General features: G+C 42.5%; 1 protein-coding gene across 3 annotated transcripts in view; it reads right to left on the reverse strand.

The window, feature by feature from the left end:
* The window catches only part of cubn (cubilin (intrinsic factor-cobalamin receptor)), a 403,204-nt gene that overhangs the window by 122,303 nt on the left and 255,348 nt on the right, over positions 1–25,553 (reverse strand). For all 3 annotated transcript variants that reach the window (XM_068013312.1, XM_068013303.1, XM_068013322.1), the window contains exons 39-44: positions 24,652–24,792; positions 21,887–22,068; positions 19,803–19,974; positions 15,804–16,010; positions 5,636–5,785; positions 3,624–3,745 (exon numbers count right to left, since the gene is read on the reverse strand). In XM_068013312.1, the coding sequence (XP_067869413.1) occupies positions 3,624–3,745; positions 5,636–5,785; positions 15,804–16,010; positions 19,803–19,974; positions 21,887–22,068; positions 24,652–24,792 (974 nt within the window). The remainder of the gene's footprint in view (positions 1–3,623; positions 3,746–5,635; positions 5,786–15,803; positions 16,011–19,802; positions 19,975–21,886; positions 22,069–24,651; positions 24,793–25,553) is intronic.

Genomic DNA, 25,553 nt, shown 5'->3' on the forward strand with positions numbered 1-25,553 from the left:
GAGCAGTAGCCTCCTCACATATGCAGCAAACCTCAGGCGACCACCCAGAGAGGATAATCGAACAGGTTATGTTTTTTTAGTTGCGCTCGTTGAGGGAGATTACAGTATCATTTCTGGAGCAACTTCGAATAACAAAGATCCTTATAATATTGATTTTTAGAGGCTATAGTGCCATTTCCGGAGGAGGTTGAGTAACACGCATTATCACTACAGTACAGTATTCCCAATTGATTTAAGAACATAAAAAACAGGAGCAGGAATAGGCCATTTGGCCCCTTGGGCTTGCTGTGCCATTCAATAAGGTCATGGCTGATCGGATTGTGGCATCATTTCCACTTTCCTGCCTGCCACCCTCCCATGACCCTTGACTCCATTGTAGATCAAAAATTTGTCTAACTCAGCCTTGAATATATTCAATGACCCAGCTTCCACTGCTGTCTGGAGTCGTGAATTCCAAAGATTTACAACCCTCCGAGAGAAGAAATTCCTCCTCATCTGTATCTTAAATGGGAAACGCCCAATTCTGAAACTGTGCCCCCTAGCACTAGATACCCCTACAAAGGGAAACATCCTCTCAGCATCGACCCTGCCAAGCCCACTCAGAATTGTATATGTTTCAATAAGACCATCTCTCATTCTTTTAAGCTCCAATGTGTATGAGCCCAACCTGCTCAACCTTTCCTCAAAGACAATCTCCTCATCCCAGGAATCAGAATAATGAACCTTCTCAGAACTGCCTCCATTGCAAGCATATCCCTGCTTAAATAAGGAGACCAAACCAGTATGCACTACTCTGGGGACTGCATTTTACAAGCTCGCTGCATGGTGGCCCGTAGGCGCAGGTTTTACTCTGCGGAGCCGCCGCGATATTAAATGCAGTGGCTCATTTACATGGCCGTGGCAGACTGCCCCCTCAATAATGTGCAGGGGGCAGATGGTCCGTCCCTGGCAATAGTGTCCGGCACCACCTTGCATGTGCCGATGCCATTTTTAAAGGGCTTCCAGCCCTTAACTTTAATAAAAATTTTTTTAAAGGAATAGGCATTTAATGTTTAATGTAAAACATTAAAGAAAATCTTCTACCCGCTCCCCATCCCCCCAACATCCATGTAGTTCTTTCCTTGCCCTCTCATCCCCCAAAATACTTATCTTGTTTTTGTGACCTTGCCCCCACCCCCAGGTTTATGAACTTTTCACTTCAACCCCTTCCCACCATCCCCTCCACCAATTAGATTGCTTTAACCCCGCTCCCCTCACCTCCCACACTGAAATATGTACCTGCTCCCCCCTCCCCACCGGTGTTCCGCATCGGATCTCTGGACTAAGATCCGAAGGTGTGGGAGGACTGTCTGCCAGCACGAATATCACACCAGGACTGACAGGTAAGTATTAATTAACATAAGTAAATTTCGATCCCACCCTCGAGGGGTGGGGTGGGCGGGTTCGGTGCCACCACAAGGCCTCGCCGCCATTAGCAATACATATGGGGCCAGGCCTTCCCGGTGTCGAGGCCCATGATGGGCCTCTCCCAGAGACATTTTCCGGGCCCCCCAGCCACAACCCCCAATTTTGGAGGGGCCTGTAACATCAGCCCTAGGTGTGGTCTCACCAATGCCCTGTACAGTTGTAGCAAGGCTTCCCTACTTTTATACTGCATCCTCCTTGAAATAAATGCAAACGTTCAATTTGCCTTCCTAATTACTTGCTGTACCTGCATGCTAACATTTTGAAACTCATTTTTGAGGTCACCAGAACCCTTTGTACTGCAGCATTCTGCAGTCTCTCTCCATTTAATAATATTTTGCTTTTCTACTTTTCCTACCAAAGTGGATAATCTCACATTTTCCTACATTGTACTCCATCTGCCAAATCTTTGCCCACTCACTTACCTATATATCCCTTTTCAGACTCTCTGTGCCCTCCTCACAATTTGCTTTCCCACCTATCTTAGTATCATCAAAAATTTGGCTACAATACACTCTGTCCTTTCATCCAAGCCATTAATATAGATCATAAATATTTGAGGCCCCAGCACAGATCCCTGTGGCACTCCACTAGTTACAGTTTGTCAACCTGAATATGACCCATTTATACTGACTCTCTGTTTCAGTTAGTTAGCCAATCTTCTATCCATGCTAATACATTATCCCAGGTACCAGAAGCTCTTACCTTGTCAGTAACCTTTTATGTAGCACCTCATTGAATGCCTTTTGAAAATCCAAACACACTACATCTATTGTTTCCCCTTTATCCACCCTGCTCCTTGAAAAACTCTAAGAAAACACAATTGCCCATTCATAAAACCATGTTAACTCTGCTTGATGTATTGTGATTTTCTAAATGTCCTGCTACTATTTCATTAATGCTGGATTGCAGCAATTTCCCAATGACAGATGTTAGGCTAACTGGCCTATAGTTACCTGCTTTTTGTCTCCCTCCTTTTTTGAATAGGGGCATTACATTCGCAGTTTTCACATCCACTGGGACCTTGCCAGAATCGAGGGAATTTTGGAAGATTACAACCAATGCATGAACTATCTCTGCAGCCACTTTTTAAGACCCTTGGATGTAGGGCTTCAGGCCCAGGGAACTTGTAAGCCTTTAGTCTCATTAGTTTTCCTAGTATACTTCCTCTAGTCTTAGTGATGTTTTTAAGTGGATGCTTTTTGTGTCTTCTACCATGAAGACAGATACAAAATAAGTGTTCAAAGACCCTGCCATTTCCTTATTTCACCATTATTAATTCCCCAGCCTCATCCTCTAAAGAACCAACATTGTCTTTAGCTACTCTCTTCCTTTTTCTACACGTGTAGATGCTTTTACTGTCTGTTTTAATATTTCTTGCTAGTTACTCTCATTCTAATTTCTCCCTCTTTCTTTTAGTAGCCATCCTTTGCTGGTTTTTAAAGTTTTCCCAATCTTCTGGCCCACCACTAATTTCCGCAACATTTTATGCCTTTTCTTTCAATTTGATACCATCCTTAATTTCCCTATTTAGCCACAGATGGTTAATCCTTCTCATAGAATCTATCTTTCTAAATGGTATACATACCTTTGTTGAGAATTATGAAAGATCTCCTTAAATGTCTGCCATTGTTTATCTACCGTCTTACCTATTAACCTATTTTCCCAGTCCACTTTAGCCAATTCTGTCTTCATACCTTTGTAATTGCCTCGAAGACACTAGTTTCAGACTTAAGTTTCTCATCTTCAAACTGCATGTGAAATTCTATCATGCTATGATCACACTTCGCAAGAGGATCGCTTACTATGAGATCATTAATTAATCCTATCTCATTGCACATTACTAGGCTGGTTCCACATTTAAATGTATTGAGGCCATGACAGTTTCATGTGACACAAATGTATACAGATAACAGATGCCTATGAAATATTGAAACAGATTCTATGCTCGTGTGAATTATTTAATACAATTAAAAAGCAGTGTGATTTATATGCCAACTCATTAGTTTCATTTTTATGGATTATTATCACCTCTGAAAGTTTGCCTGACCTACCTGCAAAAAAAAAATTTTCACTGAAGCGTGCTATACAAACTGATATTTTTCTGGTAAACTGTATGAAGAATATTAATATTTATATATTTTCAAAAATAAACTCACAGTTATTGTGTGTCCTTCTGGGGCCTCCAGCCTCCATGCGCAGTGGGTCAAAGGACTATATTGTGATGGGTAGTTGGGGCTTGAAATGAACCCATTTTCTCCAGTCTGAATGCCACCACATTCTAAAAAAGGACAGAAACATAATAAAAAAAAAACTAGACATATCAAAAGGGAACCACCTTGATGAAAATGTTTTGGGTTATTAGGACATGCAATACTATATTGTTGTATCACACATGGCTACTGACATCAAGCCAATCATAACATTTAAGAGGGAAACTAGATAAACACTTAAATACTTAAAGAAGAAAATACTAAAGGATATGGGAAAAGAACAGGAAAATGGGATTCACAGTAAATAACTCTGGTGTGAGAGGGAGCATTAAATATGTACGATAGGCTGTATGACCTCCTTCTCTACAGATATTTCTATGATTCTATAAATCTTTTGTAACTCATATCAAAAGACTTCGTCATTGTACAAAATGTTATTGTGAAAAAAATGATACATGACTTTCCCTCCCCAAACAAAAAGATATTTTAAAAATCTTTCCATAGAGACACTTCCACAGAGAGCAATTGAAACATGTGAAATGGTTTTGAGAAGAAAATATTGGCTTCCTCAATAGACAGGGCGGCACAGTGGCGCAGTGGTTAGCACCGCAGCCTCACAGCTCCAGGGACCCGGGTTCGATTCTGGGTACTGCCTGTGCGGAGTTTGCAAGTTCTCCCTGTGTCTGCGTGGGTTTCCTCCGGGTGCTCCGGTTTCCTCCCACACGCCAAAGACTTGCAGGTTGATAGGTTAATTGGCCATTACAAATTGCCCCTAGTATAGGTAGGTGGTAGGGAAATATATAGGGACTGGTGGGGATGTGGTAGGAATATGGGATTAGTGTAGGATTAATATAAATGGGTGGTTGATGGTCGGCACAGACTCGGTGGGCCGAAGGGCCTGTTTCAGTGCTGTATCTCTAAACTAAACTAAACAGTAATCCATTCTCTATTTTATCAACCCTGTCTAAATGCTTCTGCAGATAAAACTGTAATGGCTGTAGAGCTTGAACAGAACAGCCTATAATTCTGCTTTATTATGCTATTTCTCAAATTAAACAGAGTAAACACAGGGGACTGCAAAAAAACTCAACTGCTTTGCTGAGAAACATTGATGCTTAGCTCAGTATGTCTATTCAGTTGTTCTAAGACTCTTTTGGGCCTTCCATACCATCAATTCAAACAAAACTTTTTAAAAACAAGTACACTTACCAGAAATATGTATATATATATTATATACAGAAGTAATTTGAAAACATTTAAGTCTTTATTTAGTGCTTTCAGTAATTAAAAAAATACATTCTGGCTAAAAAAAGATTATGTCTGTATGACAATTTAAATATTATGCAATGGAAAGGAATGAGAAAATTTATATCTTGGGATTTTATACTTTAGTCAAGAATACATTTATCAGGAAGTTGTTTCTATTTGGGAATTCTGTGCCCTCAGTGCGGTAGGGGCACAATGCTCAAAGTGGGTGCAGCTCAAAATAATTAACATTACTATGTTCCATTTAAATGCCATTCCCCACTGGGATCAGTGAACTTGGCTGTTTCACAACTAGAATTATCCTATAATACACCACAGTGGTAGTTTTCAGTTTCTTGTACATACACTAGTGCTTTCTAATACTGTACTCTATATACAACTGTATCTTATTTGTCACGAACAATACTGTCTGGTTTCTAAGTTACACATAACATTGTAATTAGCAGTTCTGACAGGAATATTTTGGAAGGAAAACCCATTTATTGAAAAATTGTCTCGCCATTATTTTAGCAGAGATGTAAATCGCTTATTTTAAATAGCTTATACCTCATTAAAATAGCAGAGAAAAGAATTTGATACAAATGTCTTAACTTTTCTTTCAATAATGTAATTCAGTGTGATGTTCTGGCTTTAATTTCATTTTTTAAGATGTAAAAATGCCATTAGTGGGCAACTGAAGTAAAAATACTGACCTGTAAAACTATATTTGGCAAAGAAACCAATATCTTCCACTAATGGACCAGTTTGGAAGAGAACCCAGATTTGCGGGGAGGGTATCACTAGTGGAATAGTAGGAGCAGACTGTCCACACAGCCTGGCAATTAGATCACCATTCGAATTTCCTGAGGGATGAAGGAAGAGAAAGAAAAATGAGCTTCTGTCAAAATTCCCCTAAATCTTAACATTTTATACACACATATATTATATATTATTTCAGAGTACTTTACATAATTCTATGGAGTAGAAGATAGGTGGTGTTGAAATCTGTGTAACTATTTTACTGTATACTAATATTTGTTGAATTGTAAATTAGACATGGGAGCAATTTTCTAATGTACACTGCTGTTTGATGCAATTACCGAATTGTGTAATTTTTTTTAGAGTAACAGCTCATCATGCACATATGCCACTTTATTTTTATAAGGCTTCCATTAGAGAAAAGAAATTATACAAATTTCTATACAATTATAGAGAAACTGCAGATGGTGCTGGTATGAGTACCATTCTGGTCACCATTGGGTGAAATGAGACATTAACATAGGAGCGTGCAAACACTTTAAAACAGTCCAATGAAATTCCTCATTCCACTATCTTAACAAGGGTGTGAACCTATTTATTTAAAATGATTTACTACAGTGGATTGGGGCATTTCATGTGAATGTGCATGATAGTGTAACTTCAACTCATCTGCATATGCAGCAATATAGCACAAAAATTGCTCAATGTTCTTTTCATTGAAGTTAAAATTAGATTAAAGTCTAAGAGGGCTAAATTGGATAAGATGCCGAAAACAAGCACGGGGATCACAATATGTGATTAACCTGCTCCCATTGATTGCGATGCAGGCAACATGCCACACTCATGCTGCCTGCTACTTTAAGTAATTGCTGCATGCAAACAGTGCTCCTTGTGTTAATCATTAGCTGCATGCATCAGCAGGGGCCTCAATTTGCGAGCTCCTAGTGCTACTTAGAGCCAGCATGCACCTCTTAAAGGAGACGTACATTGTGGTGATAGTATTTTCAAAAGTGTTTTGTGAAAGTTCCAACAATGGCTGACCATGGTAGAGAGTGTGCGTTCTACTGTTTTCAGACACTGTACTGGAGGTGGAATGGAAGAGAAATGTCCTGTATCCTCAGGGCCACAGGAGGCCCTCCAGAATCATGGGGCTGGATTTTGTTCTACCCCAGGCATTGGGTTCCGTGGCGGGGGGCCTGAAGATGGCTCCATATGAGGCCCGCCACAGACCTCGGCACTGGGAGGGCCCAGCCCGATCCTCCTGGCGACGGTGAGGCTCTGTGGCAGACCCTCCGCTGCTGGACGACGGGACCACAATTTAAATAGTCAAATCAATAAAATTATTACGTTTAAAAAGACTTACCTGTGATCTTGAGGGCTCTCCGCAATCTTCGGCATGGTGGCCAGCATTCCAGCCCCCTCAGATCCCCGTCCGGGGAAAAGCGGCACCACACAGTGGTGAGGAGGGGGGAGGAGGTAAATTTACCAGTGCGGGAGGGGGAAATGGACTCAAATATATGTAATAGACGTAGGGAATAGTGGGAAGGGTTGAACCTTAAACTTTGTGTAGTTTTGGCGGGGGGGGGGGGGGGGGTGAAGGTCAGATGTAAAAGGTAAGTGTCTTGGTAGTGGTGGTGGGGGGGCATGGAGAAGGGCAAATAGTTATTGTAATTGATATTGTGGGTGGTGGGAAAGGGGTGTTAGAAAGTTATTTATTTAATTTTGGGGGATAGGACTTAAAAAAATTAAATTGGGCAGCAGGGTTGGCTGCCCTTTAAAAAATGGCGGCAGCACCTGTGCGTAGGCAGCTGACGCCATTGGCGGGGATGGACAGCCTGTCCCCTCCGCAAGATTTGGGGGGGGTGGTGGAGGAGGGCCACCCCTGCTATTTAAATGAGCCACCATGCTTGAGATTGCGGCGGCTTTTTTGCACATGGCCTGCACAGGCAGGCCGCCATTTTTAAAGCTCGTTGCCAAGATCGGCGGCAGGCTCTTAAAATCCAGCCAGTGATGAGGAGGCAGTGGGAAAAGATAGCGGTACAGTTCAGTGGCAGGAGTATGGCTGCAAGAACCTGAATGCTGTGCAGGAAGAGGTTTGATGATTTCATATGAGTTGCCAAGGCCAGTGTGTTTATTTTCAAATGCCATATCCTACCAACTGCACCACTTGCCACATCCACTGCTCAATTCACCACACCATTCTCCACCAACAACCTCTATCAATCAGAACTCAACCCTACCATTCTGATGCTTTACATGACCATCAGACACTTACGGCTGGTTTTACCTTCACAACAACAGGCCAAAAGGCAGGGGCTGACCCCGCCTCAGCCCTGTTTTGGACCCCTGGCCAAATTCCATGGCAGACAGCCAATTAACTGCTCGCTATCAGCGTCCCTCTGATTGCCGGTAGCTCAGTACTACCCGCAGTGCCACTAGCAGTGGTGACCGCTGCTGGTACTACAGGAGGCCTGGGACCAGGACCAGATGTGGAATCCCAGCCCTTAGTTAAGTGGGGCGGGCTCACCAGGGCCAGTCCAGCAGGCCCTGGAAGAGAAATGGTTGCGGTGTGGGAGGGGGGGTTGGTGGGTGAAGGTTGATAATTGAGGGCTGAGGGGGCTGTTTGTAAAGGGGCTATCCATGGGCCACAAATTGCCCATGGAAGAGGCCCCCACCCAGCTGAAAGGGAGGCCACCTTGTTTTACTGGGTGACCTCCCCACATGGCAAGGCTCCCACCCACCTTTACTAAACTACCAGTGGTGGCCGGAAGAGGCCCTTAAGTGGCCATTAATTAGTACTTCAGAAGAATCAAGTAAAACAGAAAAGCAGAGTGGGACAGGAAGGGACAGAGAGATTAATGGTAGGTAGCCAAGACTAGTTTATTCATCTTGACAGGCTGTTAAACCAGGTCCTGGATTTTAAATACACAAATAACAGAATCTCTCATGGACAAAATGTCATTTACTCACCAAAGCTAGTCACAAAATTAGATAAACACAATTACAAATAACGAGTGCCCTTCAGTTCCTCCAGTAAAGAGATTCTTTTAAATTCAATGTCTGTCGCTCAGTCTATCACTGCTAATTCTGATTCAGCTCTGACAAGATTATTATTAACAAAAAGCTTTTCTGCAAAAAGTTAAGCGGTTGTTCCTGCATGTATTATTCAGTAACAAAATGCTTAGTTACTATCTATAAGATTATACTTCAGACTAACCAATTTATGTCAATGTCAAATCTATTATCTGCTAGCAAAGGTACACTTTTAATGGAATGTAATGATATAATACAGACAACTTTCAAATGACAATGGCCACTCAAGTTATCTGCCCTCAAAGTGGATAGTAAATGATGCACATTGCAGTTACTGATATTTGACATATTTGTAAAACTTGCCCTTTAATCCAATTTGCAACAAAAAAAAACACTTAATAACTGTTTCTAACATGGTCATTAAAACATAATAAATTTTTACTATGTCTTCCCAGACAGTTTTTAAAACTGCAAATGCAGCATAGATTTTGTTAAGGAATCGTAGACAGTTCATCATAGATTAAGGTTTATTAAAGCTATCGGTTACACTGTATTTACTAATTATTGTATATGAGTCAGCAGCATCCTGTTTTTGCCAATATCACTCAGCCCCATTACACCATACTGTTATATTCATTAGGAACGTAAAGTGCTTACTTCTGGGAATCCCTTGATTTACTTGCCTGTTTTCTCCTCAATACAACTTCTGGAACAATGTGATTCCAAATGGATAGCAGTGGAATTGTGACATTTGTATAGAAGTAAAAGTAAAGCAACTTTCAACATGTCACTGAGCATGTAGGTGAAGGTGAAGGTGAAGGTAATGTGTGCCAGAGCGCAAGAAATCAAGATATTCCCTAAGTGCCATCTGCCATTTTAAAATGTGTTTACATAACAAAACCCTTTGAACTTGTGTTTTAAAATAAGCTAACTGCTAGGTTATTTTAAAACACAAGGTTAAAGGCTTGAATCAAGGGTGTCCAACCTTTTCACGTGGGGGCCGCTTACAATTGTTGTCTTACATAGGGGCACGGTGAGACAATTTCAGAAAGAAACCTTAGCATTAATCAAAACAACAACAAATGTGCATTTCTGTCAAGAGATTTTAAATGAGAAGACGAATTTATTGATTTACTTTCTCATCACTATGCTGCACACTGATTTTGAGAGATACCTGGCATTTTTGGCTTGCACAAGTAGTCAGTGTTTGCCTGCACACTAGTTGTAGCAATGTGGAATATTCCAGATAGATGTCCATTGTCAGAAATGACCTTGATCACTCTCTTTCCCTCTTCTCTCTCTCTCTGCATCTGTCTGTATGTCTCACTGTGTGTGTGTCTCTCTCTCTCCCCTTCGCTCTCTGTGTCACCCTCTCTGTGTCATCTCGCCCTCTTTGTGTCTCTCCCTCTCTTTGTTGTCCCTCCCCTCTCTCTCCCTCTCTGCCCCTTCTCTCCTTCCCTTTGCCCCCTCTCTTTCCCTGTCCCCCCTCCCGCTTTCTCTTTTCCTGTCACCTCTCCTCTCTCTCTCTCGCTCTCTCCTCCTGTTCCCCCCCTCCCGCTCTCTCTCTTTGTCCCTCCTCTCCCTTTCTTTTTCGCCCCTCTCTCCCTCTCTCTCCCTGTTGCCCCTCCCTGTTCCCCCTCTCCCACTCTCTCTGTGTCCCCTCTCTCTCTCCCTGTACCCCCTCTCTCCCTCTCTCTCCCTGTTGCCCCTCCCTGTTCCCCCTCTCCCACTCTCTCTGTGTCCCCTCTCTCTCTCCCTGTACCCCCTCTCTCCCCTGTCCCCCATCTCTCTCCCTGTCCCCCATCTCTCTCTCTCCCTGTCACCCTTTCTCTCTCCCTTTCTGTCCCCCCTCTATCCTTCCCTGTCCCCCCTCTCCTTCTCTCTTTGTTCCCCCTTCCTCTCTTTGTCCCCCATCTTTCCCTCTCTCTCCCTGTCCCCCCTCCCTGTTCCCCCTCTCCCTTTCTCTCTCGCCCCCTGCCCCATCCCTCTCTCTCTCTCTTTCTGTCCCCCCATCTCTCTCTCTCTCTCTCCCTGTCCCCCCTCTCTCATTCTCTCTCTCACAGTTGCAGAGAGTGGGAACTCTCCACTGAGCACCTTCGTGGTTGGTCTGTTTTTTTAAAAAAAATCACAGCTGTCAGTTTCACAGCTGACAGGTGCTTAGAGCAGAGACAGCGCTTCTGAACTTTGGACAAGTTCGGGGTTTTCTGGCGGGTTTTTAAACAATTGAAACCTGCCATAAAACCCTGAACTTGTCCGAGGTTCGGAGGCGCTGTCTCTGCTCTAAGCACCTGTCAGCTGTGAAACTGACGACTGCAATTTAAAAAAAAACTGGCCTGGGGAAAGAAGAAGCCAATGGGAAATTTCTCATTCCTGAAATTACCAGTCACGGACCTCAACATTTTTTTTTACCCTGGACACTGGTGTCTATGTACAGATACGTTGCTGACCCACTGTTTGGCACCTTATCAAATGCCTTTTGTAGATCTAAGTACACCACATCTACAGGTTCTCCTTTATCTACCTTGCTTGTTACATCCTCGAAGAACTTAAGTAAATTAGTTAAACACGATTTCCCTTTCACAAAACTATGTTGACTCTGTCTAATCCCATTATGACTTTCTAAGTATCCTGCTATAACAGGTTTATCCAACCTTTTCAGGGGGAGGGCCGCATTGCGATTTTTGCTCGGCCCAGGGGGGGCGGTAAGCAAATTTTGAAAGATAAAAGCATTAAAAATTTATCTTACTGAGAAAAACAACAGCAAATGTGCATTTTTGTGAGGAAGATTGAAATGAGAAGACTAATTTATTGACTTAATTTATCATCGCTATATTGAAAACTGATTTGGTGACATAACTGGCATTGTTTTGGCTTTAATAAGTAGTCAGTCTCTGCCCACACACTTGATGTAGTGATGCAGAGTATTCTGGATCGATGTCCACCTTTCAGGAGAGACCTTGATCTCTCGTCCCCCTCTCCCTGCAGGGGGGGGGGGGGGGGGGGGGGGGGGGGGGGGGTGTGTGTGTGTGTGTGTGTGTGTGTGTGTGTGTGTGTGTGTGTGTGTGTGTGTGTGTGTGTGTGTGTGTGTGTGTGTGTGTGTGTGTGTGTGTGTGTCGTTCTCTCTTCCCTCCCCGTCCCCTCTAGGGGGACGCAGATTAAAAGTTTTGTGCAAAAGATGCTGCGGGTGCAAAAACGATGGCTTCAGACTTCCCAATATTTAATTGGAATATCATAAGAACATAAGAAATAGGAGCAGGACTAGGCCATTCAGCCCTTTGAGCCCACCATGCCATTCATTGAGATCATAGCTGATCAACACCATTTTCCTGCACTATACCCATAACCCTTGATGATTTTAATATGTAGAAATCTATCGATCTCAGTCTTGAGCATACTCAATGACTGAGCCTCCACAGCCCTCTGGGGCAGAGAATTAAAAAGTTTCCTCACTCTTTGAGTGAAGAAATTCCTCCTCATCTCAATCCTAAATAGCCTACCTCTTATTCTGAGACTGTGTCCCCTGGTTCTAGAACCTCCAGCCAGGGGAAACATCCTTCCTGCATCTATCCTGTTGAGCCCTGTGAGAATTTTGTACGTTTGAATGAGATAACCTCTCATTCTTCTAAACTCCAGAAAATAAAGGCCCAGTTTATTTAATCTTTCCTCATAGGACAATCCCTCCATCCCAGGAATTAGTTTGCACTCCCTCTATGGCAGATATATCTTAGGTAAGGGGAGAGCAAAACTGCACACAATACTCCAGGTGTGGTCTCACCAAGGCTTTATATAATTGCAGTAAGGCATCTTTACTCCTATACTCAAATCCTCTTGTAATAAAGGCCAAAGATGTAATGTACTTGTATACTATGTTAATGATGCAATGATGTAACGTGATGACACTACTTAATGATGTAAATACACGCTTCCTTGAACTGGCCATGCTTGGTGTCCATTTTCCCTGCTAGTACCACCCAAATATATTACAGAAAATGGCGAATGAGTCCTTAAGTATAGGCAGGAAACAAGAGTAGGGACTGCAATGAACAAGATCAACCAGCTGCTAGTGACCTACTTGCTTGGACTGTGGAGATTTTGGCTGGATTGTGCGAAGCCTGAGCCTCAAACGGTGTCTCCTCAGTTGAATGGAATGCCACAGGGTCCTATTGTACATTGGCTTCAAAATGCTCATTTTGGAAAGAGAATATTTTCAACGATCGACTGCACTAGTTTTAGGTATCACTGTTAGGGACAGCTGCAGTAAAGCGTTTACTGGGATAGTATGAATTTGGAAATGTGACAATATGGCGGTGACCATTGGAGAACTAGGAACAGGGCTCAAGAATCATTCAGTTTTTATATTGAAGGAATGGACATGTTTTTCAGAGATAATAACATTGCTGGAACTTGAAGGTGAAAGTAAAGAAGTTAAGACTCAATATAAGGCAATTCTTGAGTGCAAGAAAGCAATTTTGCAAACAGAAATTGGCCTGCAAGTGTCTGGCATGCTAATGAACCTTCTTGCTCCCAACAAGGCAATAGATGGGCATTTCAAAACGATCATCACCAAGTTGGAGGAACATTTCAACCTTAAGCCACTAGAGATACGGAAAGCTACAGATTTGGAACCGAAAATCATAGAAGTAGTTTAGTACATTGTGGTACTGAAGAATTTATCACTACATTGCAACTTTGGCAGATTCTTAGACTGTGCATTACAAGACAGATTTGTGTGTGGATTGGTGGATGAAAGAATCCAGTCAAAGTTACTAAACACACACACTCTTACATCTGAGCTAGCATGTAAGATTGCTCTTTGTATGGAGATGGTATCAAAGAATGCTCGGGAATTTTGTCCTTTGCCAGTGACTAGTACAGCTTCTGTCCACTGTCAGAAGGACAGAAAAAATTCTGCTCATTCAGTCCTGAATATCAGATAATCAGCCAATAATTTAGCAACAGTGGAGAAGTCAAGAGAGGTGGTGGTGAGGTAGACCTGGGTGTTATCAGTGTACATGTGAAAACTAGCGCTGTGCTCTCAGATGATGTCGCTGAGGAGCAGCATGTAGATGAGAATTAGGAGGAGGCCAAGGATAGATCCTTGGAGGACACCAGAGGTATGGGTGGGGGAATGGGAAAAGAAGCCATTGCAAGTGATACTCTGGCTGTGATTAGATAGCTAAGAACGGAACCAGGTGAGAGCAGTCTCACCCAGCTGGATGACAGTAGAGAGGTGTTGGAGGAGGATGGTGTAGTCAACTGCGTCAAAAGCTGCAAACATGTCAAAATGGACAAGGAGGGATAGTTTGCCTTTGTCACAGTCACATAGGAGCTACAGAGCCCAATTTAGCCACCTATCTCTTTATCATTTAAGGAAGCAGCATTACTAACCAGCAGTATAAAAGTGGGGGTCAAACAAGTGAACAAGAGTGCTGATTCGCTAGGACTGCTATCCTGCTTTTGCTGGAGAATCACTGCTGGTGGTTAAAAACTACCCCTTTTACTGAAGAGAAACATGATGGCCCACAATTTGCTGTAAAAATAACAGTGTGTGGATTGTTTCCATTGCTCCACCATTAGCTTTGTGTAAATGGCATCCTGCACTTAACCACCCTGTGAGTTTCATGGAGTTACTGCACTTGCACATTAATTATCCATTAAACTATCCACAGAAGGTTAAGTGTAGTAATCAACAGCGTAAGTATGCTTTCAATAACATGATAAAGCTTGATGACTGCCAAACAACTCTCTAGGCCAGAAAGTGAAAAATTAAAAGTGTGGGGTCTCATTCCTTCAGATTGTGAATTTAGATTTTTTTAGATTTAGAATTAGAGATACAGCACTGAAACAGGCCCTTCGGCCCACCGAGTCTGTACCGACCATTAACCACCCATATTATATTAATCCTACACTAATCCCATATTCCTACCACATCCTCACCTGTCTCTATATTCCCCTACCACCTACCTATACTAGTGGCAATTTATAATGGCCAATTTACCTATCAACCTGCAAGTCTTTTGGCTGTGGGAGGAAACCGGAGCACCCGGAGGAAATTGTTGTTGGAGATTTTAAAAATATCACATATTAAATTAATTTTTTTTTCTTTCTGTCTCTTTTTTTTTCTCTCCTTTAATCCAATCTTTCTTTCCTTCTCTTTATTTATCTTTCTGTACATGATCTGGCACTGAATTCACCCACTCCAATTCATCTTCCTTCACTGTCCTTCTTCTGTTAATTTCTCTATCCTGTCCTCATATCCCCTCTGGTACTTTTGCGCATCACCTCAAATCTGTGTCCTCTGGTTACTTTTTGCCTTACTTTTGCCACTGGAAATAGTTTATCCTTATTTATTCCATCAAAACCATTCATGATTTTGAACATCTTTTTTAACCGTCCTCCTTAACTTTCTTTTCTCTAAGGATAAATTCACTACTTTTGAACTCTATGTATCTATGTATAAAGCCAAGGATCCCATATGCTTTTTTAACAGCATTCTCAACTTGTCCTGCCACCTTCAAAGATTTACATAGACTGCGAGATTTTTTCTGCAGCCCTTTTCAAATTGTGCCATTTAGCTTATATTGCCTTTCCTCATTCTTCCTACCAAAATGTATCACTTCACACTGCTCTGCATTAAATTTCACCTGCCATGTGTCTGCCCATTTCACCAGTCTGTCTATGCTCTCTGTTACTATCTCCTTAATGTTTATCACATTTCTCTGTTTTGTGCCATCTACAAATTTCAAAATTATGCCCTGTATACCATTAATATATAGCAAAAAAGAACAGTGGCCCTAATTGACCCCTGTGGTACACAACTATATATTTTCTTCCAATCTGAGAAACTGTTCAGCACTATTCTTTGCTTACTGTCCCCTAGCTGATTTTGTATCCATGCTGCCATTGTCCCTTTGAACTACAGGCTTCAATTTTACTAACAAGTCTATTATATGCTATTTTATTAAAATCCTTTTGAAAGTCCATATACACAACATCAACTGCATTACCCTTATTTAACTGTAAAAAATATTATTTTGTTTATTATTGTCAGTTAATACATCAACCAATCTACAGACACTGTTCACTCACCAAATCGGAGCTCAATGTGGTCCAACTGGCAAGCTGGCTGGTATTCCAAGTGAAAGCTGATGAACTGGATATAAATGGATGAATTTGTGGTGCGGGAATTCTGAATGATCCATTCACAGTTAAGATTGTTTGTGTAGTTTGATACACCATCAAAACCAGGAGAACTAAAATTCCCACCATTTGGGTCCATCAAGGTACTGCCACACACTGGAATAGTAAAACAAAATAATGTCACAGGCTGAATGAATAAGAGACATATTGCAAAAATTAAGGCACATGTATTGCAAGGAATAGTTGCCGCATGTTTAGAGGGGACAGAAAGGAAAGGCAGGGTAAATGAATATTTTTTTGGTTTGATTAGATCTGGACAGTGGTGTGGCCCAGGGAACATGGTTGCTGTGTCTTTACTTTTCACCTTGGCTCAGAGTTGTATTTATGTATTTGAGTCAGAAGGTTATGAGCTCAAACTCCACACCAAGACTTGAGCAGATAAACTAAACTGACATTTCAGTGCTGTATTACAGGAGAACATTTTCAAACAGATGGTTATTTAAATATAAAATTCTTTACCACAGTAGAATATTCAGGAAGAGACTAATGACAACATTCAAAGGGAAACGGCAAAATGTTTTGAAAAGAATGTGAAAAGATAGCAGGAAATAGGTTAGAATTGATGGTTCCAACTGAGGAGCAGGTACTGACATAGGCAAAAATCCTTTTTGCTGTAATTCCTATTATTTTAAGAAGAGATTAGATGATGAACTCTAGAAAATTGTTGACCTTTAGTTGTAAATGAATATAAATTTTAAATTTAATATTTGGATTGCTCTTGCTAATGATATACCCGAGTGTGTGTCTCTGACACCCTGCTTGAATCTTGTGTCAATAACTGAACACTTGGCTGGAATCCAAAGACAATATACAGGATGCCTTCACCTCCAGAGTACTATATTTAATGTTTCCTTTGGATGGATTCATTGTGACCAACTTAATGGCTCTGGAGATGGAGGGAAAGATTTCTTGGCATGATAACTGTCGTAGATCTTTTAGATTCAAATTTCATCAGGAATACATCTTCCATCTAAGTTTCAGTCAACCTGAATAGAGAATGTTTTTGTTTGTTTTGGGAAATAAGAACATAAGAACTATGAGCAGGAGTAGGCAATTCAGCCCCTCGAGCCTACTCTGCCACTCAATACGATCATGGCTGATCTCATCTCGGCCTCAACTCCACTTTCCCGCCCGTTCTCCATAACCCTTCAATCCATTACTAATTAAAAATCTGTCTATCTCCTCCTTAAATTTACTCAATGTCCCGGCATTCACCGCACACTGGGGTAGTGAATTCCACAGACTCACGACCCTTTGAGAGAGGTAATTTCTCCTCATCTCTGTTTTAAATCTGCTACCCCTTATCCTAAAACTATGACCTCTCAACCTAGATTGCCCCACCAGAGGAAACATCCTCTCTACATCTACCTTGTCAATCCCCTTAATCATCTTATATACCTCAATTAGATCTTCTCTCATCCTTCTAAACTCGAGAGTAAAGGCCTAAATTGCTCAATCTCTTTCATAAGACAAACCCATCATCCCTGGAATCAATCTAGTGAACCTCCTCTGAACTGCCTCCAATGCAACTACATCCCTCCTCAAGTAAGGGGACCAAAACTGTACGCAATACTCCAATTGCGGTCTCACTAATGCCTTATACAGTTGCAGCAACACTTCCCTATTTTTATACTCTATTCCTTTAGCAATAAATGCCAAAATTCCATTTGCCTTCCTTATTATCTGCTGTAACTGCATACTAGTTTTCTGCGATTCATGCACGAGGACACTCAGATCCCTCTGCACCAAAGCACTCTGAAGTTTCTCTCCATTTAGATAATTATTTGCCTTTCTATTCTTCCTACTTATCCACGTTAAACTCCATCTGCCAAATTTTGGCCTATTCACCTAACCTATCCATATCCATTTGTAAATTTCTTATTTCTTTCTTGCAACTTACTATCCTACCTATTTTAGTGTCATCTGCAAATTTGGCTATAGTACCTTCTATCCCTGCATCCAAGTCATTAATATAGATTGTAAATAGTTAGGGCCCGAGGACCAAAACCTGTGGCACCCCACTTGTTACATCTTGCCAACCAGAAAAAGACCCATTCATCCCGACTCTCTGTTTTCTGTTGCTTAGCCAATCCTCTATCCGAGCTAATAAATTGCCCCTAACCCCATGTGATCTTACCTTGTGTATTAACCTTTTGTGTGGCACCTTATCAAATGCCTTCTGGAAGTCCAGATATACGACCTCTATAGGATCACCATTATCCACTTTACTTGTTACATCTTCAAAGGACTCTAGCAAATTAGTCAGACACGATTTACCCTTCATAAAACCATGCTGACTCTGATGGATTGCATTTTGTCTTTCTAAATGTCCTGTTATTGTTTCCTTAATAATGGATTCTAACAATTTCCCAATGACAGATGTTAAACTAACTGGTCTTTAGTTTCCTACTTTCTGCCTCCCTCCTTTTTTGAATAAGGGGGTTATATTAGTGTTTTTCCAATCCACTGGAACCTTTCCCGCATCCCGGGTATTTTGGAATAGGTCTTGTCCAAGTCCTGATATACTTTTCATCGAGTCATAGGTCTGAATTTTGAAATGCCAGTGGGTGCAGGAGTGAGTGTGTGCGCAATTTGAAGATTGCATTCTCGGAGGTCAGCACTAGGTCCTGCCGCCTCCAAAACGCGGAGCAATCTTTAAAGGGATGCCAGGAGGGAGGGAATAGGAAGTCTGCACACCTCCAATTAATTGATTGTTGAGCTCACTGAGGAGCTCATTGAAAGGCTTGTCAGGAGCAGTTTGCATGTTTCAATAGAAGGCACGGTGAAAAGGCCATGTCTGGAACACAGCAAGGTGTAGAAGTCGTACACACTGTGGTGGGCCAAAAGCACTATTGGAAAGGCTGTTGTAGAAGCCCAGAATAAAAGTTAGATGCTCAAACAGTGCCACACTGTAGCCATTGCTGAAGCTGAAAGACTTGCATTTATCAGTGGTGTGTGGTCGGAATCTAGAGGGATGTGAGACTGCTGGCAACACTTGGGTAGCTGGGGTTGGCAGGGGAAGGCCTGATGAACAAGCAAACCCCAGCTAAGGGAGTTCAGATGGGAACAGGCTACTCTGACATTGGTCATCACGCCATCAGGCAGGTCACAGATGCCATATTCCGCAGGGCGGGTGACTATATCCACTATGACATAGATGGGCCTGCGCAAGCACAGAGGGCATTCGGCTTTGCTGGAATCAATGGATTCATTCTCTCAAGTCCAGAACAGAATGGGCTACCACTCACTGAATGTCCAGCTAGACTGTGACCACAGGAAGAAAATCTTGCAGGTCTCACCCAGTTCCTGGGCAGCTGTCGTGACTCCTTTATTCTGCGGGAGTCCCAGGTGCCGCACCTCTTCAGGCCCACATCCAGACTCTGTGGGTGGATGCGGGGGGATAAGGATTCTCCCCTAAAGAGATGGCTCCTGATGTTCTTCCACTACCGAAACACGAATGGAGAAAGGGACTACAACCAGAGCCATCTACTCACACAAAACTGCATTGAACAGACCATTGGCCTCTTGAAGGTGGTGACTTCCAGTATGAGCCAGTCAGAGTGTCCCATATTGTGGTCATCTGCTGCGCCCTGCACAATATGACAGTACAAAGAGCCCTGGAGATGGATGAGGAGGAGGATCTGGAACACCACTCCACTTCAGAATAGCACTGAGAAGAGGATGAGGATGGGATCGCTCAACTGCTGGCCAGCACCCAGGCATCAGGGGTAACATTGGTGAGCTTGCCTGCATCATCCACATCACTTATACTATGAAGTCTTCAAGAAAAATCAGAATTAAAACTGAATATAAAATCTCACAGCAAAATTGTTTCAACAAGAATGGAATAACATGGTACCCTAGGTGTACAAATAACTCATGGCTAACCTGCATCCTCCTCTGAAGTGTAAGTTGCACGGAAGCCTTTGTTTGCACCTGATTGGTCAGTCGCAAAAACAACCCGCATGGTATTTCCAGATGACATCACTTGTGTGCCAGGGTCAACAATCCCACAGTATTTCTGTAGTCTGGGAGAATTGGGCTGAAGACCATTGTATATCTAGTGACAGAAACATCATCAACTGAATGATTAATAATCAAGAGAATCCTTATTGTTTGAAGTCATTAATACCTTGAATAACTTTTTATATTTAAATTTATGGTGATAAATCAATGTTTTAAATCATTGATGTGGGAGATGTACTTGTTAATGACAGTAAGGTATCTTTAAAAATGCTCTAATTACTTCTTCCTGATCACAGTAGGGAAGTGCACTGTCTGTCCGAAACCAGTTATGCTCGGAAGCTCCCAGTTTCAAACCCTGTGCTGGGCTGAATTAGTTGACTTTATTGAGTGAATTAATTGATACTTTGAGAGGAGTGGGTTGGCAGAGGGGTTTTGTGACAGCCACCCTCCATTTCCAATGGCTAGCAAGGAGAAGCAAGAAAAAAGTCCGTTCTCCTGATTTCTGCAGTGAGACCAATGTTGAGGTGTGCATGAATGGACATTGATTGAGGAGAAACTCAGTGTCTGTTGTGATGCCCTCCATGCTTGGAAAGCCTGCTGACACACGCTATCCAAAATAATGTATGTAGAATGTCGAGCTGGGCCATCGGTGCATTTACGCCACTCATTATCTGATACAGCAAGCTACCTGAAAATTGCATCTGGAGTCCTGCAACTGCTGTAGGACACTGATTTAAATATTTAATTAAGGTTTTTGCATATTTCAGGCAGAAGTGTTGACCACCCATTTTGGGAATAGAAAATTGAGTTGGATGGGCCTCGGAATAGGGACCAAGTGTACTTGAGTAGTGTTAAAAATAGAGACATGTTGTTGAAGCTTTTCATCTTGCACTCATCAGGACAATTCACAGAGTAATTAATGTAAGGGAAAACAACAACTTATACTGCATGAGAAGACAGTGCTGATTGGTTGGCAAGTGAACTCTGATTGGTAGAGGCATTGCCCTGGAGAATGCACCAGTTTATGGTGACTAATAGTTAACTGCCAAGCTTTGTTTGAAATTTAAACCAAGCAGATTGACTCTGATTGGTCAAGGCATTGCCCTGACATCAGTACTTCCAATCAGCACTCTCTTCTCATGCAGTATAAATTGTGTTTTCCCTTACATTGGTTATTCTTGCGATTGTCCTGATGAGTGCAAGACGAAAAGCTTCAACAACATGTCTCTATTTTCAGCAATACTCAAGTTCTGTACTACTAAAGGACTATTTGAGCCAATGTACAGTAGGATTTAAAAAAAAATGTCTGCTACTGCCCCATTTCTCAGTGATCAGGGTGATTGCCAGACAAAAATTGTTCCTAATTATTTGTGCAAACAGGCCCTCAGCAGGATTCTGAAAATTTCTGATAATTAATAGAATCTACCCAAACTTCTATCTAATGTAGCTTAGTTTCTTTGATTTTGGGGAGGGTAGGAGCAGAGGTAGGCTTATGCCTGCAATAGGTGTGGGCCCAATGATCCTATGTAAATGAAGTGGGGGAACATTCCTGGCCCCCTGCCTCTATTTTCTTTTCTGTCAGTTGGGTGTTCCTTTTCGGGTGCCTGAAGAATTTAGGTGTTGGGGCTAGTGCTGCCAGTCCACTGACCAGAGAATCGATGGGGTCAAAAGAGGTTGACTTGGTTTTAGGACCTCTGGCTGCTACTGGAGAACAGACCTGCAACTGTGCTCCTATTTCCTCCTCTGGTTTACGCAGGAACAGGAGTCAGCCCTTCAGCACCTTGAGCCTGTTCAAACACAAGGTCTAGCTCAAGCTGGGGGCTGGGAGGACTGTGCCAGATGTACTCCTAGGCCATGTCAATGGCCTAATACAGGATATCTTGGCATTCCTGGGTCTGGACAGGCCGAGCCCACTACCCTTGTCCAATGCCAGGGCAGGGAGGAAAAATTGGCCCTAATAACTCATCCTGAGTTACTTTTAGATGGTGTATTCATTTTTGACTTACATCAACATAATCATAGTTACAAGACTGATATGCTTCTAAGTGAAGATCATTGATGGTTAGTGTCACTCTGCGTCCAACTTGCACAGTGATTCTCCATTGGCATTCAGAACCATGAGGATAATAGTTTGGGTAGTTTGGCGAGCTGATTGTTCCTGTATCCGCAGTCAATTCACCTCCACATCCTGTAACAATATGTATGTCACTCAAACACACTTCAATCTGAGAAAAAAATCTTTCATCTCCATCTTAATAGGCATCCTGCTTTTACCTGTTCACTCATTTTCAGTGCAGAACAACTGCATTTTCAATAACAAATTATAATTATTATATTTTAAATTCTATTGAAAGAGACTTCAGGGTAGGGATGGCAATACATGCTTTGAGTTTTTCTTTTTATATTCTTTAAAACAATGCTCCATAGTAAAGCCCTGTATTAACATGTTTTAATGCAACAAACTTCAAGGATGATGTTAAAAATAAACCTATAAATTTGAAATAAAACATAAAAATCTAGAAAGGCACTGTAGGTCAGCAACCAAAAGAGAATGAATGGTTAAGGACTGGGGTGTAACCTGTTAATACAATTTAGTTAATCTAGGCTGAGGGGATTTTCCACAACATGCCTGCTTAACAGCATCAAAATCAATGGATTCTTAGGCATGAATATTAACAGGGGCAGGATGTATAGTAGGATGGGGCAGTGGGGAGCAGGGCAATGTTGGTGTAGTTTCAGATGAGAAACCATGGGAAGTCCAGGTTTCCCTGCCTGCTGTGGAGTTACAACTCCACAGCATATGTCTTCTGTCCTTGATAGGTTGTTTGTCCGGAAGTCAGCCTGATTGACAGGCTTGGCTTCCAGACCGATGGAGAGGACTCTGGAACAGGATGCAGGTAGGTCTGATCCACGATGCGGGGGTAGGGAGGGGGGTGAGTGCTGTTGGTGTCCAATCCCTGAACTGGGGGGGAAGGGGATGTGTTCAATCCTGATGGGGAGGTCAAACCCAGATCTTGGGGGTGTTTTAGTCGGGGGTACTTGGGGGCTGGGAGAAAGTCCACAAGGGATGCTGCAAAGGCACCTCGCTTCTCCCTAAAGTCTCCCTTCAAGTGCCAGGTTTTCTGAAGCCTGGGAAACCCAACAGGCCAAAGTTCAACCTGTAAAATAGGTTAAAAATTGGAGGTGAATTCTGGAGAGAGAAAGAGACTTAACAGGTTGAATTTTATGGGCCCCCTAGGGACGGAAATAGAGGTGGGGGGGGGGCAATAAAATTGCATGAGAAGGTGGGGGTGGATGCAGAGTGCCCATCCCCTTCCCAATGCCTTCCAATTAAGTCCTGGTTGGGCAAGGCCGAGCATGGCCTTCCCTCCCAGGCCAATTGAGGCCCTTAAGTGGCTAGTTAATGGCCACTTAAGGGCCTCTTCCCACATCCACTTCAATGGAGGATGGAAGGGCCTGCCACTATGATGAGACACCACCAGGTAAAGCCTGGTGTCCTCCTAGTGGGGTCTGGCAGGGGTGGGGGGGTCACTCATTTGGGAGCAATCTAGGGGCCCCAGAGGCCCACCAGGTGGCACTTGCCGCCTCCCCTCCCCCCGCTACCAGGAAGCCTAATCCTCACCAACATCCCCCCCATCACCCTGATGCTGAGGCCTGCCTGAATGGCATACCTCTCCCAGGGTCTCTGGCGTCCTCGGAACTGTGTCACTGCTCCCAGTGCTGTTCCCGGTACTGCAGAGCTGCCGGCCCTCGGATTGGCTGGCAGCTCTTGGAGGCGGGGATCCATTAAAGGGACAGCATCCCCAACGATGGGCAGTTAATTGCCTGCCCACGATGGAATTGCAATGGGGGTCTGACGGAGGGCTGAAATGGGGTCTCCCCTCACCTTCCAACCTGCTGCTGGGACTCGCGTCATGATAATAAAATTCCAGCCCAACGTATCAGGTCAATGATCCGAACTGGTAAAAGTTAGAAATATAATTAGTTTTGAGCAATTGAAAGGGAGGAGCGTGGGAAAAAGAACAAAAAGGAAGGTCTGTGATAGGGTGGAAGACAGGAGGCAGTGGTCCATTGAAGGTCAACACAAACTCGCGGAACAGCAGCTCATCCTTTTAGACTCTTTACAGCCTTCTGGACTCAATACTGAGTTCAACAATGTCAGACTGTACCTCTGCCCCAATTTTGTTTCCTTCTCTTGGCAGATTTTGGCTTTAATCTCTTGCTTTTCTTTCTTTTTTGCTTTTGGAAGGCAGCTGTTCATCAGTTAGCCATTCACATCACCTTCAGACACATCTTTTGTTTCTTTACTTGTTCCCATTACCACTCCCTTTGGCCTTGCACCATCAACCCTTTTGTCATTCAAACTCTCCACCTTTCACCCTCCCCCCTCCCCCCTCCCCTTTCACTTGCTTAAAACCATTTCTAATTTTTGTCCAGTTCTGATGAAAGGTCATTGACCTGAAATATCAACTCTGTTTCTCTCTTCAGAGATAGGGTGGTAACTGGCTTGTTAGGATTTGTCCTTCATTTTGTGGACTGATCATTGTTTCATTGATGCCAGTGGTGTTGCTGTACTGGAACAGCCTGACTAAGGCCATATGATACACCCAAGCAAGGAGTAGTTGTTACTAATACTGATTGACAAAATGCTATTGCATTCCCCAGTACTAACATCTCACACCAAGAAGAGTACAAAAACATTTTTTTTAAATGATAGAGTTTGCACATGCAATTCATTGCAAAACATTTAATTGTTTATTGGAGTAAATACCTTTAATGCTGGCTTCAAACTGCAGACGAAATCCTGATCCATTGACAGATGCATCACTGTTGAAGTGGACATAGGCAATGCTGCCTGAAGTATCCATAGCATTAGGCAATGTGGTACCACAGTATCTTCCCAGCACACGGCCTGTACGAGTGAAACAGAGATCAGATACTACACCATTTGCACTTTTAACATCAACAGGAGACAGCTGTGCTGTATAAGCCAATATTCTAATTGTAGATGCAAGAAACAGGACAGGCATATTAAATAACTAAAGATTAACAGATGTGTTTTCAGCTTTAACCCACTCTATTTAGTTTTCTGATATGGATTTCTGGTTCTCAAAATACACAATAAGATTACAGCAGAACACAATGTGTATTTAGATGATTTTAATACTTATTTTACATTTTGATAGTTGTATTTATGTCAGCATGCCTTCATTTCAAAACAAGTAACAGGAAGTGTAATGGTGCAACGTTATAATGTTTTAGTGTGCTGTGTCATTAAGCGTTAGGAAAGTTTCAAGCTTACAGATTATCAAGAAATGAGTTCTAAGCCATCAGCAGGAGTTGGTAGGTAGAACCGAGGCAATAAGGAAACCCTGGTTGGATCACACTGGTCTATATTCTCATGAATCCCAGTGCTTACGTTAGGACTTTTACTGGCAGAAGACTCTCACAGCCTCTTGAAATAGTGCAGGAAAAGAGAAAGAGTGGGTTAAGATGTGTCAGTTTAGCTAACCTGGTAGCAATCTCACCTCTGAGTCAGAAACTATGGATTAAAGATCCATTCTAGGGGGCTAATCTTCAATTCTTCCACTGTGTGGGAAACATAGCGGTAGTGCTCTGAAAATTGTAGAATAGAACTTATCCACCATGAGTTCACTGATCTGGTCTGCTGCC

This window comes from Heterodontus francisci, chromosome 2 (genome assembly GCF_036365525.1).
Source record: "Heterodontus francisci isolate sHetFra1 chromosome 2, sHetFra1.hap1, whole genome shotgun sequence".
NCBI classification, from domain to species: domain Eukaryota; kingdom Metazoa; phylum Chordata; class Chondrichthyes; order Heterodontiformes; family Heterodontidae; genus Heterodontus; species Heterodontus francisci.